General features: G+C 37.6%; 1 protein-coding gene and 1 long non-coding RNA gene across 2 annotated transcripts in view; one reads left to right on the plus strand and one right to left on the minus strand.

Annotated features, from left to right (window-relative positions):
• Hacl (2-hydroxyacyl-CoA lyase) overlaps positions 1-10917 on the minus strand; it is a 12450-nt gene extending 1533 nt beyond the window's left edge. The window contains exons 1-5 of the mRNA XM_073992760.1: positions 10644-10917; positions 5706-5807; positions 5533-5626; positions 2618-3249; positions 1943-2550 (exon numbers count right to left, since the gene is read on the minus strand). Of these exons, the coding sequence (XP_073848861.1) occupies positions 1943-2550; positions 2618-3249; positions 5533-5626; positions 5706-5807; positions 10644-10694 (1487 nt within the window). The 5' untranslated portion in view covers positions 10695-10917. The remainder of the gene's footprint in view (positions 1-1942; positions 2551-2617; positions 3250-5532; positions 5627-5705; positions 5808-10643) is intronic.
• Positions 10918-14358: 3441 nt separating this feature from the next.
• LOC141386423 (uncharacterized) lies at positions 14359-14814 on the plus strand. Its single transcript, XR_012408372.1, has 3 exons — positions 14359-14466; positions 14525-14603; positions 14666-14814. It is a non-coding gene; the product is annotated as an uncharacterized lncRNA (long non-coding RNA).
• Positions 14815-14896: the final 82 nt, after the last annotated feature.

Here is a 14896-nt window from a genome sequence, read left to right on the forward strand (position 1 = left end):
GTCTTCTTTGAGAAGACTTTATGGTCTTCTTTGAAAAGATCTTTACTAAGACCTTTTGGTCTTCTTTGGGAAGACCTTCTGGTCTTCTTTGAGAGGACTTTTTGGTCTTCCTTGAGAAGACTTTTGGTCTTATTTGCTAAGTCAATATTAAGTCATCTATGTGAAGACATTTTAGACTTCTATGTGAAGACTGTTTTGGTCTTCAATGATAACATCTTCTGGACGTTTTGTAAGAAGATCTTTTGGTCTTTTATGAGAAGACATTTGGTCTTCTATGGGAAGACCTTTTGGTCTTCTTTGAGAAAAACTTTTCGTTATCTACAACAAGAAGACCTTTTAGTCTTCTATGAAAAGTCTTTTTGTCTTATTTGAGAAGACCGTTTGGTCTTCTTTGAGGAGACAATTTGTCTTCTTTGAGAAGACTTCATGGTCTTCTTTGAAAAGACTTTATGGTCTTCTTTACTAAGACCTTTTGGTCTTCTTTGAGAAGACTTTCTGGTCTTCTTTGAGAGGAATTTTGGGTCTTCTTTGAGAAGACTTTTGGTGTTCTTTGAGAAGACTTTTGGTCTTCTTTGCGAAGTCAATATTAAGTCATCTATGTGAAGACATTTTAATCTTCTATGTGAAGACTGTTTTGGTCTTCAATGATAACATCTTTTGGACGTTTTGTAAGAAGATCTTTTGGTCTTTTATGAGAAGACATTTGGTCTTCTGTGAAAAGATCTTTTGGTCTTCTATGAGAAGACATTTGGTCTTCTATGGGAAGACCTTTTGGTCTTCTATGTGAAGACTGTTTTGGTCTTCAATGATAACATCTTTTGGATGTTTTGTAAGAAGATCTTTTGGTCTTTTATGAGAAGACATTTGGTCTTCAATGGGAAGACCTTTTGGTCTTCTTTGAGAAAAACTTTTCGTTATCTACAACAAGAAGACCTTTTAGTCTTCTATGAAAAGACTTTTTGTCTTATTTGAGAAGACCGTTTGGTCTTCTTTGAGGAGACAATTTGTCTTCTTTGAGAAGACTTCATGGTCTTCTTTGAAAAGACTTTATGGTCTTCTTTACTAAGACCTTTTGGTCTTCTTTGAGAAGACCTTCTGGTCTTCTGTGAGAGGAATTTTTGGTCTTCTTTGAGAAGACTTTTGGTCTTCTTTGAGAAGACTTTTGGTGTTCTTTGAGAAGACTTTTGGTCTTCTTTGCTAAGTCAATATTAAATCATCTATGTGAAGACATTTTAGTCTTCTATGTGAAGACTGTTTTGGTCTTCAATGATAACATCTTTTGGACGTTTTGTAAGAAGATCTTTTGGTCTTTTATGAGAAGACATTTGGTCTTCTGTGAAAAGATCTTTTGGTCTTCTTTGAGAAGACATTTGGTCTTCTATGAGAAAACCTTTTGATCGTCTATGAGAAGACATTTTGGTCTTCTATGAGAATACGTTTGATCTGCTTTTAGAAGACCGTTCTTTTGATAGAAAAAGGTCTTCTCAAAGAAAACTAAGTGGTCTTACTCAAAGAAAATCAATTGATCTTCTAAAAAACTAAGTGGCATTCTCATAAAAGACCACGCGGTCTTCTGAGAGTGAACCAAGTGATCTGTCTTCTGAAAGAAGAACAAGTGGTCTTCTCAAAAACCAATTGGTCCTCTCAAGGAAACCAAGCGGTTTTCTAATAGAAGACCAACTGCTCTTCTTATAATTGACCAGAAGATCCTCTTATAGAAGACCAAAATATATTCTCGTAGGAGACAAAAAGGTATTCTCGTAGAAAACCAAAAAGTTTTGTCGTAGAAGACCAAAAGGACTTCCCATAGAAAACCAACAGATGGTTTTCTCATAGAAGATAAATGGTTTTTTATAGAACAAGAACAAAAATCTTCTCAAACCTTCGGACCGTCTTATCCGTCTTTAAAAACACCATCTAGTAACCCAATTCAAATACTCACACTTGTGACAAATCACCAGAACTGCGAATGGCATCGAATGTGTCCTGATCGAAACCGCCATAAATACCATTGTTGTTGACAATAACAATGGTTACGGGCAATTTGTAACGGACCATAGTTTCAATTTCCATGCCGGAGAAACCGAAGGCACTGTCACCTTCAACACACACCACACGTTTGCCAGGGAAACGATCACGGCAGAATAAGGCGGCAGCAATAGCAAAGCCGGGACCAACACCCATAGTGCCAAAAGTACCGGCATCCAAACGATGACGCGGCAAAGTGTTCAACAACATGGAACGACCAATATCCATAGTATTGGCACCTTCGCTAACAATAACAGCATCACGTGGAATCATCTCGTACAAATGATGGAATACTGTATAGTAATTCAATGGAGTTGCGGTGTTCATGGCCATTTGATGGACAGTTTCACGATTTTGACGACACTTAGAGGACAACACTTGCCACCATTCGTTGTCATTCGAGAAACGATAGTTGATGGCATTCATTTGTTCAAACATTTGCTCAGCAAATGGTTTAATGTCCGATTGAATGGCAACGGAAGCTGTAACGGAATTGTGCAATTCTTCAGGGCAAATATCAACCTAGAAAAAACGTAAAGCGATGGTTTAGAAATAGGTTGGAAATAATTTTTGTGTGCCTATAACTTACTTGAATAAACTTAACATCTGAGTCGTAACGTGGTGGACGTCCAAAATGCAAAATCCAATTCAAACGGGCACCCAACAACAACACAACATCAGCCTTTTGCAAGGCCAAGGTACGGGCCGATGAAACACATTGCGGGGCAGTATCGGGCACAACACCCTTACCCATTGGTGTGGGCAAAAATGGTAAATTGGTATTTTCAATGAAATGTCTCAAAATATATTCGGAATGTGAGTAAGCTGCCCCCTTGCCGACAATAACCAATGGACGCTTGGCATTACGCAACAAATTCACAGCCCTGATGACATCTTCATGGGGTGGATATACAAGTGGTGGTGCTGGATGTGCCAAAGTTTTATAGATCTTTGATTCTTCACATCTCGATTGCAACAAATTGCCGGGGAAATCCAAGTAAGCAACACCAGGACGACCATAGGTACAATAACGTACCGCCTTTTCAACATGCAATGGGATGAGGGCAGCAGTTGGTGGACGTGCAGCATATTTACAATATGGGCGTGACAATTCAACTTGATTGCACTCCTGGAAACCACCAATACCTTCGTGATCTTGGCTTGTGGCGCCACCAATGACAATCAATGGCCAGCAATTGACTTGAGCATTGGCCATGCCACCTGAAAAAGAATATAGAGAAATTGTAATTAGTAAAGAAGAAAAACAAAACTAAGAAAAGGAAAAATTACAAAGAAGTATGTGGTGGTAATAATTAACCCGGTGAGAGGAACCAATGGTTGCCAATTCCGACTGTCTAAATAACCATAGAAGGAAGGATTTTGTAGTAATCTATAAGACTCTTTTGGCGTTCGCTACGAACCCTATAGGAAGCCTTTTCGTCTTCAGAATATCATTTGCTCTTCTACATCAAGACATTTGGGTCCTCTACAAGAATATATTGTTATCTTACACAATAAGACTTTATTATACTATACATGACATCCTCGTGGTCTTCTACGAAAATACCTCTTAATTTTCTAAAAGAATTCCTTGAAGAAGTCCTTGGGATTTTCCTATTCTTTAAGTTGACGTTATGGTCTTCTATAAAAACAACTTTTATAAGAAGACTTTGTAGTCTCCTACAAGAAGATCTTGTGCTCTTCTGCAAGAATACCTTGCGGTCTTCTATAAGAAAAACTTGGGGTCTTCTATAAGAAATCCTTGAGATTACTTTATCAACCCGTTGTGGTCTTCTACAAGAACACGTCGTGTTCTTCTATAAGAAGACCTTGTGGTCTTCTTTAAGAATACATTGTGGTTGTTCAAAAGAAGACCTTGTGGTCTTCTAAAAGAAGACCTTGTGGTCTTTTAAAAGAAGACCTTGTGGTGGCCAAAAGTCGGCTTTGTGGTCTTCTATAGGAGTACCTTGTGGTCTTCTACGAAAATACCTCTTCATTTTCTATAAGAATTCCTTGAAGAAGTCCTTGGGATTTTCCTATTCTTTAAGGCGACGTTATGCTCTTCTATAAAAACAACTTGTGGCGTTTTATAAGAAAACCTTGTAGTCTTCTACAAGAAGATCTTGTGCTCTTCTGCAAGAATACCTTGATGTCTTCCATAAGAAATTCTTAAGATTATCAAGGCGTTGTGGTCTTCTACAAGAACACGTCGCGTTCTTCTATAAGAGTACCCTGGGGACTTCTATAAGAAGGCCTTGTGGTTTTCCATAGGACGACCTTGTGGTCTTCTATAAGCAGACTTTGAGGTCTTCTATAAGAAGACTTTGTGGTTCTCTATAAGAAGAACTTGTGGTCTTCTGTAGAAAGAACTTGTGGTCTTCTATAGGAAGACCTTGTGATCTCTTCTTATAGAAGGCCACAAAGTCTTCCTATGGAAGGCCGCAAGGTCTTCTTATAGAAGACCACAAACTTTTCTTATAGAAGACCACAAATTCTCTGATAGGAAGACCCTGAGATCTTCTATATGAACAAAAAATGATGTATAAATAATGCTTCTGTTCGTATTAAGAAGACAGTGGCAGCCTTCTATTAGTGATCCATCTTGTCTTTAATAACAGGACAATCTATTTTTCTATAAATCCTTATGGTCTTCCAAAGAAGACTTCCCTATGAAAACAATCAAATCGTCTATAAGAATACCACTTGGCTTCCAGAAGTAGGCCTTTTGATTTTCTGCATTGGAAAATCTTCTGGTCTTCAAAATCAGAAGATATTCTGGTTATTGGTAAGAATTAGATAATGTGATAAAGTGATAGTGTAAAACACCTTTGGTTTAGTGTAAAACACATTGTTCTTCTACAAGAAGAGAAAACCATATGGTCATCTTTGAAGATGATCCAAGATTGTGACAGGTTCCACGGATGTACAGTGTAAAAGGTGTGACCCTTGCTGGAAAATTTTACATATTTTTTGCCTTTGCTAAATTCTATTATAAAACTGAAAAAATAATAGTTCTTTTTATGCCATCATCATACGTTTTGATATGGGAAATGTATATATAAATAAGCTTCATAAAATGTCTTTCAAGTGCATTAAAGAAACCTTAAAAAAATTTAGTTCTCTTTCTATGCCATTATCATGTTTCTTCAATTCCTTTTATTAACATAATTTACAATATACAATAAAACAACCACCCATTCAATTGGGGTTTTAGAATTTTAACCTTTCTACCTTGAACAATAAACTAAATAAATGAATGCAACACTTAATCGCGCCATGGTGGTAGGTAGCAAATCTTATCGTATCAGCAAATACTACACAACTTACTAACCATACCACTTAAGGAATAACTGATATAAATGGCAAAAAAATCTTAACACACAAAAACAACAAATCAAAGTAGAAACAATTTGAAATCTAACAAATAACATTGTAGATTAGCAGTAAAAGTAAAAAATATGGAAATGCTAAATATATAAATTGTCAGAAATTCTTAATGCTTACCGGTAACATGCAATAAACCAGGTCCTGAGACAACTAGGCAAACACCAGGTTTACCAGTTAAATAGCCAATGGCTTGAGCAGCATAACAAGCAGCCTACAATTGAAATTTCATAGTAAATTTTATAAGGTTGGTTGCGATTGAATTTAGAGGGAAAATAAAAGTTCGAACTTACCTGTTCATTACGCATACCAATGTATTTCAAACCGGCTGCTTGAAAAGCCATGGACAATTCCACAACGGGGATGCCAATAATGCCGAAGACATACTCTACACCCTGTAAAGAGAATTAGCAATTTTTATTTTTTAATTAAAAAATGAGTAAAATTGTTTAGATATCTGCAACTGCTAAAATAGGAAATTTTTGGCAACATTTTTGTAAAGGCCTATGGGAGCTGTACTTGAAAGATTTTTAAATTTAAATTTTAAATTTTTTTTAACTTTTCAACTGAAGTACATACTGAAGTAAAACGTAGTTGAGCAGAAAACTACTCAGGTTTGACTAGGCAGCTGACGTTCTCCTCCTGTTCCGAAGAAGGCATTCATGTCAATCCAAATCTATCGCATTACAAGAGGTTATTTATCTAGCTTGTTATTGCTAGTTTCGATTTCTCGGCTTTACGCAAAAAACTGTGACCGGCGCGGACGATTTAAACATGCTGTCGATTGTGATCCTGAAGATTTTGTGCTACTTCTTATGGGTACTTTACACGATATGTTTTTTACATATGCAACTCATATGTAAAAACATATCTTGTAATGTGTCCATTAGGGTTATGACTTTTTGACATTTTTCCTCAAAAATGATTTCCTGTAGCAGGGATGAATGAACTTTCGCCTATTAATCACTATGCTATCGTTTATTCCATTGAAATATAAAAAAAGTTCACGCACAAATCGATTTTAAAAAAATTATTTTTTGAAAAAATATATGAACTGAAAAAAAATTTTTTTCCAACAAATTATTTTTTGTTGCACGAATGAATAAATATAAGCCTACTAATAACTATAATAACGTTTATTTCATTCAAATATTATAAAAGTCGCGAAAAAAGTCAATTTGAAAAAATTTTAAATTTTTTGTTTTTTGTCAAAAAATTATATTTTTGAATAAAAGCGTTTACGACATTTTTACGATTCTAGAATTGAAGAAAAATAGTGAGAAATAAATTTTATGTCATTTTAATTATCTCATGTTGCTCTAAAGTTTATTTTCAATTATATATCTGTTTTCAGTGACTTCAAAAAATTGTACATAATTTTGATAAATTCAAATTTTAAAATCATTTTGTGCGTGAGGTTTTTTCACCAAATCACCTTATAAATAAGATTTTATGTAATCTTATGGCAAAACTCATCACGCTATGATACAGGGATATGAGGTTGTAAAAAAGTCATAACCCTAGTGTCCATTAGTGATCATCGGAAACTTCGACAGTTGTTGTTGTAAAAGTTGTTGTTTGTAAGTTCCTTTTTCCGCTTAACCTGGCTCTGTGAATATTTTCAGTTTTAGGTATGTGACTGCTTCGATGGGTTGAAAGCTGCTAGAGTTAGTTGAGTAGATTTGGCAGAGCAGTCGAAAAAGTGCAGTGTGTCGTCCTAGCCTGTGCCGCATGCTGAGCCGATGTTTTCCATGGTGTCATCGATTCTCGGTCGGAATTTAAACGACTGCACCACCCCGAGCACAGTTGAGCCAAAATTATTCATGTTTGTCGTGTCAGCTTACGCTCCTCAGCTGATAAGGTATGTTATCCGAGGACCGCATTCACACGATTGTTGTTTATGACATCTGCGACTGCATCTGAGCGAATGCTATTTAAACCTGCTTGATAGGCTTGTTGATCTAGGGGACCACACTGTCCCCGCATAGCCTACCACAGACCGACCTATTGCTTTGATGTGGTCAACAAAGTTGCTTGAGGAACTTTTTCGCAGATAGGTATAGTGAGCGGACGACGTGAGCATACGGGACATCATGAAATTCAACTCTGTGCTCATCCCCACAGTCCATGTGGTGAATAGATTGTTTGTAGACTTAGTGGCGGATATATTCCTCTCGTGGAAAAATGAGGTAAGGTCGATCGAACTGGAGGTCAGTCTTTCACAAATGATATAGGGACGGTGCCTGATGCCAAGATTGTACAATCATCCGGATACCTAACGACCTCCATGCCGTCTGGAGCGGATGGAATATAGGAAACTTTAAGGTTAAACCGGATATATCATCCCACCTTAGGGAACTCTCTGTTTTACTCTACGAAACTTCGACTTCATGTTCCATATATAATTGCTTATCCAACGTTTCAAACTTGAGCTCGTTGTTTTCAAACAGCGCTGAGTTCTTGACAGTGTCCAACGCTATTGATAAATCGGTTGTTGTTGTAGCAACATTTAAACCTAAGTAGAAGCAAAGGTTTAATGCTGGGTTGGCAGCCGCTGGCCGAAACACTATGGTTCCGGGTCAATCCGGTACGAAAGAACCCGCTGCCGTGGGACCTCTCTCTAAATTGGTCGCCACCAACACTGTTCAATCACACGGCTTGCTTTGGTTGAGTCCTCGACAAACGATAGGAATATTTCAAATTTAAGATTTCAGGTTCAAATGCTTTGTAATATATATCTTTTGACCATGGAGGCCTTGATATAACTTATGAATAAATAAATAATATGTGTGGCGTACAGCGCTGTTGTCGTGCTGTGCTGCTTACGGAATCCACGACGATGATAAGTAAATGGATCGCTACATATTTCTAACGCTGGGGAGAACTTAGTCCTCAAAGGCCTTTACTACGGGCGACAAAAGCGGAATCGGCCTGTACGATTCACCTTTGCTGGTACCCTTGCCTGATTTCAGTAGCGGGACCACCTCGTCCTTTTTCCAGGCTTCGGGAACAATGAGTGTGGCGAGCGACAGGTTGAGAATTTTAGTGAGATACTCCACACCCGGCACATCCAGCTGTTTCAGCATATCCATGGAGATTCCATCAGGGCCTAACGCTTTGGATGATTTAACGTTACTGATGGCATTCGCAAAATCTTCCATTGCAAACTGCGATGGTTCATCCTCGGTAGGAAGAGATCTGATGCGACGTACTACTCTTCTCTTCTCCTTGTCACAGCAGGGGTGATCGACAAACTGTCAATTGAAATAACTTGCGCACATCTTCGGGTCAGTCAACGTAACGTCGTCAAACATGACTGAGGTCCTATATTCCTTCTTTCCAGGGTTCGAGAGTGACTTAACCGTTGCCCACATTTGACTTATACCGGCTCCAATGTTGCAAGTCTTCAGATGGTTTAACCACTTGTTCCGCTTATGATCGCCGACTAACCTGTTAACTTCCCCTGACTCTGGGGTTGGCTCGACAAAGCTCATGGCGCTCATTTGCTAATGATCTCACGCCTGCAGCCTTTCCGACGCCCGAACATTAGAAGGATTGGGCGATCTCTGAAGCGGTGATTAGTGAACTCTCTGAAACTCGGCCAATCAGCTTTCCCATTATTGAAGAAAGTGCTGCGTTCAAAGGTGATGAAGTCGGGCGGTCTGCTGATGGAGACTTGGTCTAATGGGGAGATGGTCTGATCCAAGAGAAATGACTAGTTGCCAGGTGACGTCATTTGTCAGACCAGGTGACACGTTGGTTATATCTGGCGAACTATAGCACTCTCTACTAATTTAGGTCGACCTCTTCCTCCATGCATAAGTGGAGCTAACAATGGGCTATTTTTGTTGTACTGTTTTCGAAAAAATTTCAAAATTTCCAGCAAATTTCAAATTGGCAGTCATATGTATTCAAAGATGATATCCAAGTAGCTTGGGCATATAACAGTCAGTAGTGTACCGGCGATATGAAGTGATATTATGTTCCAGAGTGATGTTAGGCTGCTCAGAACATCAATTACCTCACTGATGACGTGTGAATCATCACTGATAAGCTGACCCCATTTTAAGAGGTCAACAAGATTTCCTTATCAACAATCGAAGTTCTTATGGCAAGGGAACAAAGTTCGTGTTCCTATACCCTGCCGATATTTTAAAGATTACAATCAAATATGTTGCTAATTATCAAGCATAAGCTCTAATCGAACCCCCCATGATTTATAGCATAAATACATACTCCTAAACTATGTCCAAGTACCTTAGATAGTGAAATGTTTGAGATTCACTTCAGTAGATGCAAACAATCTGAATACAAAATTCAGCTCACAAATTCCTTCAAAGCTAATTTTGGAACAGCGACATGTTAAAGTTTATAATAATAGAACAGATACCCCAAGATACCCCCGTATGCAATTATGAAAAAATAAATAAAATAAAAAAATGTTGATAAGCTGTACCAAGATTTATAAATGATAAGTCTAATATCACTATATGATGGAAAAAATATAATAACAAAAAATCCAAATCCATGTCTGACACGGGATTATTACTAACCGCAAACAAGCTTTCCCCAAAATCTAAGCTATAACAGCCATTAATCCAAAACCATGACAGAGTAGTTTTGACCCTGTTAACAATATAGCCAGGGATAAACCACATTATTTATAGCCAACAAATGTCTAATGTCTATGGTGGTGTGTAGTATTAACGTATAACCAAACCCTTATCAAGTTAAATCGTTAATTGTGGGGGCTTTAACTACGGATAGCTAGCCAACGCAAAAAAACTCTCTAACACACACAAGTAAAACCCCCTTTTAAACCTTTTATCAGTTGTGCTGCTGGTTTTCTGTATAAAAAAATAAATAATTTTGGACTTTGCCTCGAGTCCAAGACGAAAGGGAAATAAACACCACCTCAACTACTTGGACTACTTGGCTGGCACTTAACTGCAACCATTCCTTTTCCCTTTACCCCATAATTTGTTTAATTTTATATAAAAAAAACTTTGTTTTTAATTATTCAAAGCGGCTTTCTTTAATTAGCATTACTTTGCCGCACATCACCTCATCACTTTTTTCTTTCTTGCAGACAAAGTAATACACTTAATAATTCCACATTGCACTGCACCTCCACCACACTAAACCCTACCAAATATGTTGATTTTTGTAAAGACGCAGAAAATTCTCCAAGTCATGGTGAAACATTAACTTGAAGGTAATCATCCACTCACCTGTTGGACTAGAGCCTCTGCTATAATTTGCGGTACTTCTATTTCAGACATTTTTCTAAACTTTGTTGTCTTCGGGCCTTGTTCGGGGAGGTTGTTGATCCGTCAATTGTCCAAAGAAATTTGTTTTGAAACGAAGTCGAAGTGTGGAAATTGTCTGCTTCTTTGTTTTGTTTTTCCGATGGAAGCGAGTCGATTTGTCAGTCGGCGGCGCGCCGCCGCCACTTATTTTATAATGGTTCAGCCGCCGCCGACTTAAATCGCGGTTAAGACTATTGGTCTGTTCCCGTACTACACATTTCTACACATTTTTACTCCGATAACCGATGTTTCCTTTATGTTAACGAAAAAAAATAGTAAAAATGTGTAGAAATGTGAAGTACTGGAATAGACCATATGTTTACATTTACGAAATCCACTCGATTTCAACTGTCAACTCCTTTGCGTATACGTCAAATGAAAACTCATCTGAAATCGAGTGGATTTCATTTGACGTTTGAGCAATGGAATTGAAAGTTGAAATCGAGTGGATTTCGTAAATGTAAACATAGTGTAAGGTTGAAACATTGCAAAGTTGAAATCATGGTGGAATAATATGTAGAGCTGGCAAACCATCGATATTCCCAACATTAAGCGGGGTACACACGATCAGTTTTGACTTTCGATTTTTCGGAATTATCGATAACTGTCCAACCGTCCAGCAACCACAAAATATTTTGTGGTTGCCTGATGACTGACAAAAGTGAACGGCCACACTGGCAAGCAACCGATTATTTGAGCAAAACTGACAGTCAAAACTGATAGTGTGTACCCCACTTTAGCTATTTTCGATATAATGTTTTAAAATATCGATTGCTTTCGATATTATCGTTAAGTTGTCATCGCCATTAATTTGGAGATGAAAATGGCAGAAATGTCAATGATTTTCTTGAAATTTTGCAAAAGTAGTTCACAGAAGTGTAAAGAAGAATAAACAACTGCTTTTATTTTGTAAAAAAATTAAAGAAATATATTTTATTTTACCGAAAAATGTGTACGTGTGACTACAGACTTACTTTCTTACAAAGACATAACCGAAAAGCAGCGAAATTTCTATTTCAATGGATTTCAGGTTAGGGGGTTTTATTCCGATAATATCGATAGGCAAAACTATCTATCGATATTGAATTTTTAAATAACAATCGATATTATCGATAGTACCACCGATTTTTTGCCAGCTCTATTAAGAGCATGGTACAATAATACAGGTAGCATTATCAAGCCAGATGATGGTAACATAATGTGTCAATTCCATTGAATTGATGTCAAATTTTGACATCTTATGTTACCAACAATTGCCGATGCGGCTACCTGTGTATTTGTACCATGATTAAGAGCAGTACATAGAGCTGGCAAACCATCGATATTCCCAACATTAGATATTTTCGATATAATGTTTTAAAATATCGATTGCTATCGATATTATCGTTAAGTTGTCATCGCCATTAATTTGGAGATAAAAATTGCGGAAATGTCAATGATTTTCTTGAAATTATGCAAAAATAGTTCACAGAAATGTAAAGGAGAATAAACAAATGCTTTTATTTTCTAAAAAATTTAAAAAAATACATTTTATTTTACCGAAAAATGTGTACGTGTGACTACGGACTTATTTTCTTACACACACATAACCGATAAGCAGTGAAATTTCTATTTATTTCAATGGATTTCAGGTTAGGGGTTTTTATTCCGATAATATCGAAAGGCAAAACTATCTATCGATATTGAATTTTTAAATAACAATCGATATTATCGATAGTGCCATCGATTTTTTGCCAGCTCTAGCAGTACACATTGTCAGTTTTGAATGTCGATATTTCGCAGTTATCGATAACTGTCCAACCGTCCAGCAACCACGAAACATTTTGTGGTTGCATGATGAATGACAAAAATGAACGGCCACACTAGCAAGCACCAACAAAGCTGTCATTCAAAACTGGCAATGTGTACTCAGCTTTAAGAAGGTGTTACAACGAAAACAATAAGTCCCGGGCCACACTAGAATAATTTCACTGAAATTTTAACATGAAATTATGAGTCTCTAGATTGAGTTCCATAGTAGAGTAAAATCATAAAATTGCTGTTATGGGGAATTCGGCCTAAGAACACCTAATTTTTAAATGAAATTTACTCTAATTTAATTTTTTAATGAAATTTACTCTAGTGTGGACCGGGACTAATCGGATCATTTACCAGACCAAACGTCAAAATTTGTGAACAAATGTTGACGTTTGGTGTGCTAAATAGCCCGATTATTGTTATTGATGTAAAGGCCTGCGTACATAAGCTGCTCTGCCTGATTGCCTTGCTTTCCTGCTTCATTTTTGACATAATAAAAATAAAAGAATAAAGAAGGCCGAGGAAATTTCGAACTGGTTTGCCCTTTTATTTTTTATTCCAAAAACGTATAGGTTTAAAGACTAGAGAAATGCATTTGTTGCGGAGCGATGGCGACATAAAGTCCTCATTCAATATGCAAAAAAAAAATTTTGCGTGGAGGGACCTTAGGGGGTGGCTTTTTACGCCTCCGTGGCAGCCACAAAACCACGATATTCCACCAGCTCTCATCATGCACTAAATTTGGGAGAGCTGGAGGTAGCTAATGTGGACACTCCCGAATGGCAGACCACTATTATGCCTTTAATGGTCTGCCGTGTCCATAAAAAAATCACAATAACAATATAAAGCCTCAAAGGGGGGCACTTGCTTTGGGTAATCACGAGTATGGTGGTCGTGGTTAGCCATGCCCATAAAGGACACTTGCTGAGGGTAACCACGAGTATGCTGGTCGTGGCTAGCCGTGTCCATAAGATGGCACTTACTGTGGGTAACCATGGATGCTTCATGGTTAGCCATGCCAATAAAGGACACTTGCTTTGGGTAACCACGAGTATGCTGGTCGTGGCTAGCCGTGTCCATAAGATGGCACTTACTGTGGGTAACCATGGATGCTTCATGGTTAGCCATGCCAAAAACGATGAGCTGGTACGTTTCAAATGTGGTTTGTGAAAACCACATGGAAATGTCTTGGCAATACAAGGAGTTATCACCGGCCATTGCGAAGCAATATTGGCTATGGTTGCACACCAGATTCGGTCCACAATTGCCGGAGGTAACCCAATGTATTCCAAGAGCGGAGGTATATACCTGAAAAGGAAAGAAAAAAGTATTAGTAGCGTTAAATATTAAAAAATTACTGGAACGATACAAAAATTTACCAACAGCGTCCTCCAACTAAATTGTTTTTCTTTTTCTTTATGTTCCTCCATTCGTTCTTTGACAGCTGATACTACACCGCGTTGCCAACCAACCCGAATGTGGAACATGATTCATTCATAAAAATAAAGAAATGAACTCTGTGAGCGCAAGCAAGCAAGGTAGATGCCACCACGGTATGTTTAGAAAATGTCGGATATTTTGAATATTTGAAATGTCGGACATTAATAATCCATTTAAATTGCATGTTACTGTCATTAGAATGTCTGATGTAGGAAAAGGATGAACAATAGGTTTAATTTTATTTATGAGTTCGTTCTATTACTGAGAAAGAGGCAGTCGGATGATAAGTAAATTAGATGGTATGAGGCAAATGGTTGTCTTGGAAAGTTTCCAGACAAATTCAGAGCTTATAAATAGGACAGTCAGTGGCAAATGAGCTCAGTTTGAATAGAATGTGGTGCTGAGCATAGTGGAGTCCTTGTAACTTTTATTCGGTGCAAGTTCAGTGTTGAAGTGAAAAGTTTATGATAAAGTGTAATAAACCCAAAAGTTAATAAGAGAGTTAAAGGTATACGAAGGAAAAATTTAAATTATGATAAATGATATTAATGGTGGCTATTGTGTAGATTTCATTAAACGCTTTGCGCTGATTGTCCTACTGGGAATATTGTTAAAGGCCATAATAGCGAACCGACAAAATTGAATGTGAGTATGAGGCCGAAATTAGTATCAAATACGATATTTAGTAGTTCGCTATTAATTAACAGGTCGGAGCATTGGTGTCCACCAACGGCAGTCGATCCGGGAAATGAGAATAGGTTGTCTGGTGGTCAACCGCCTTTACATACCCAGGAAATCCCTTCAGATCAAGGTAGGACAGAAAGAAAAAATATTGATAGTATCATCAATCTTTAAAATAAACGACACAAGTTATACTGTGGAATGCTGCCCAAGTAGACACGAGCCGAAATAGTAACGGCGGAGGCGCATTTCCAGAC

The sequence above is a fragment of the Musca autumnalis genome, unplaced genomic scaffold (assembly GCF_047663935.1).
Source record: "Musca autumnalis isolate F117 unplaced genomic scaffold, ASM4766393v1 scaffold_5, whole genome shotgun sequence".
NCBI lineage: Eukaryota > Metazoa > Arthropoda > Insecta > Diptera > Muscidae > Musca > Musca autumnalis.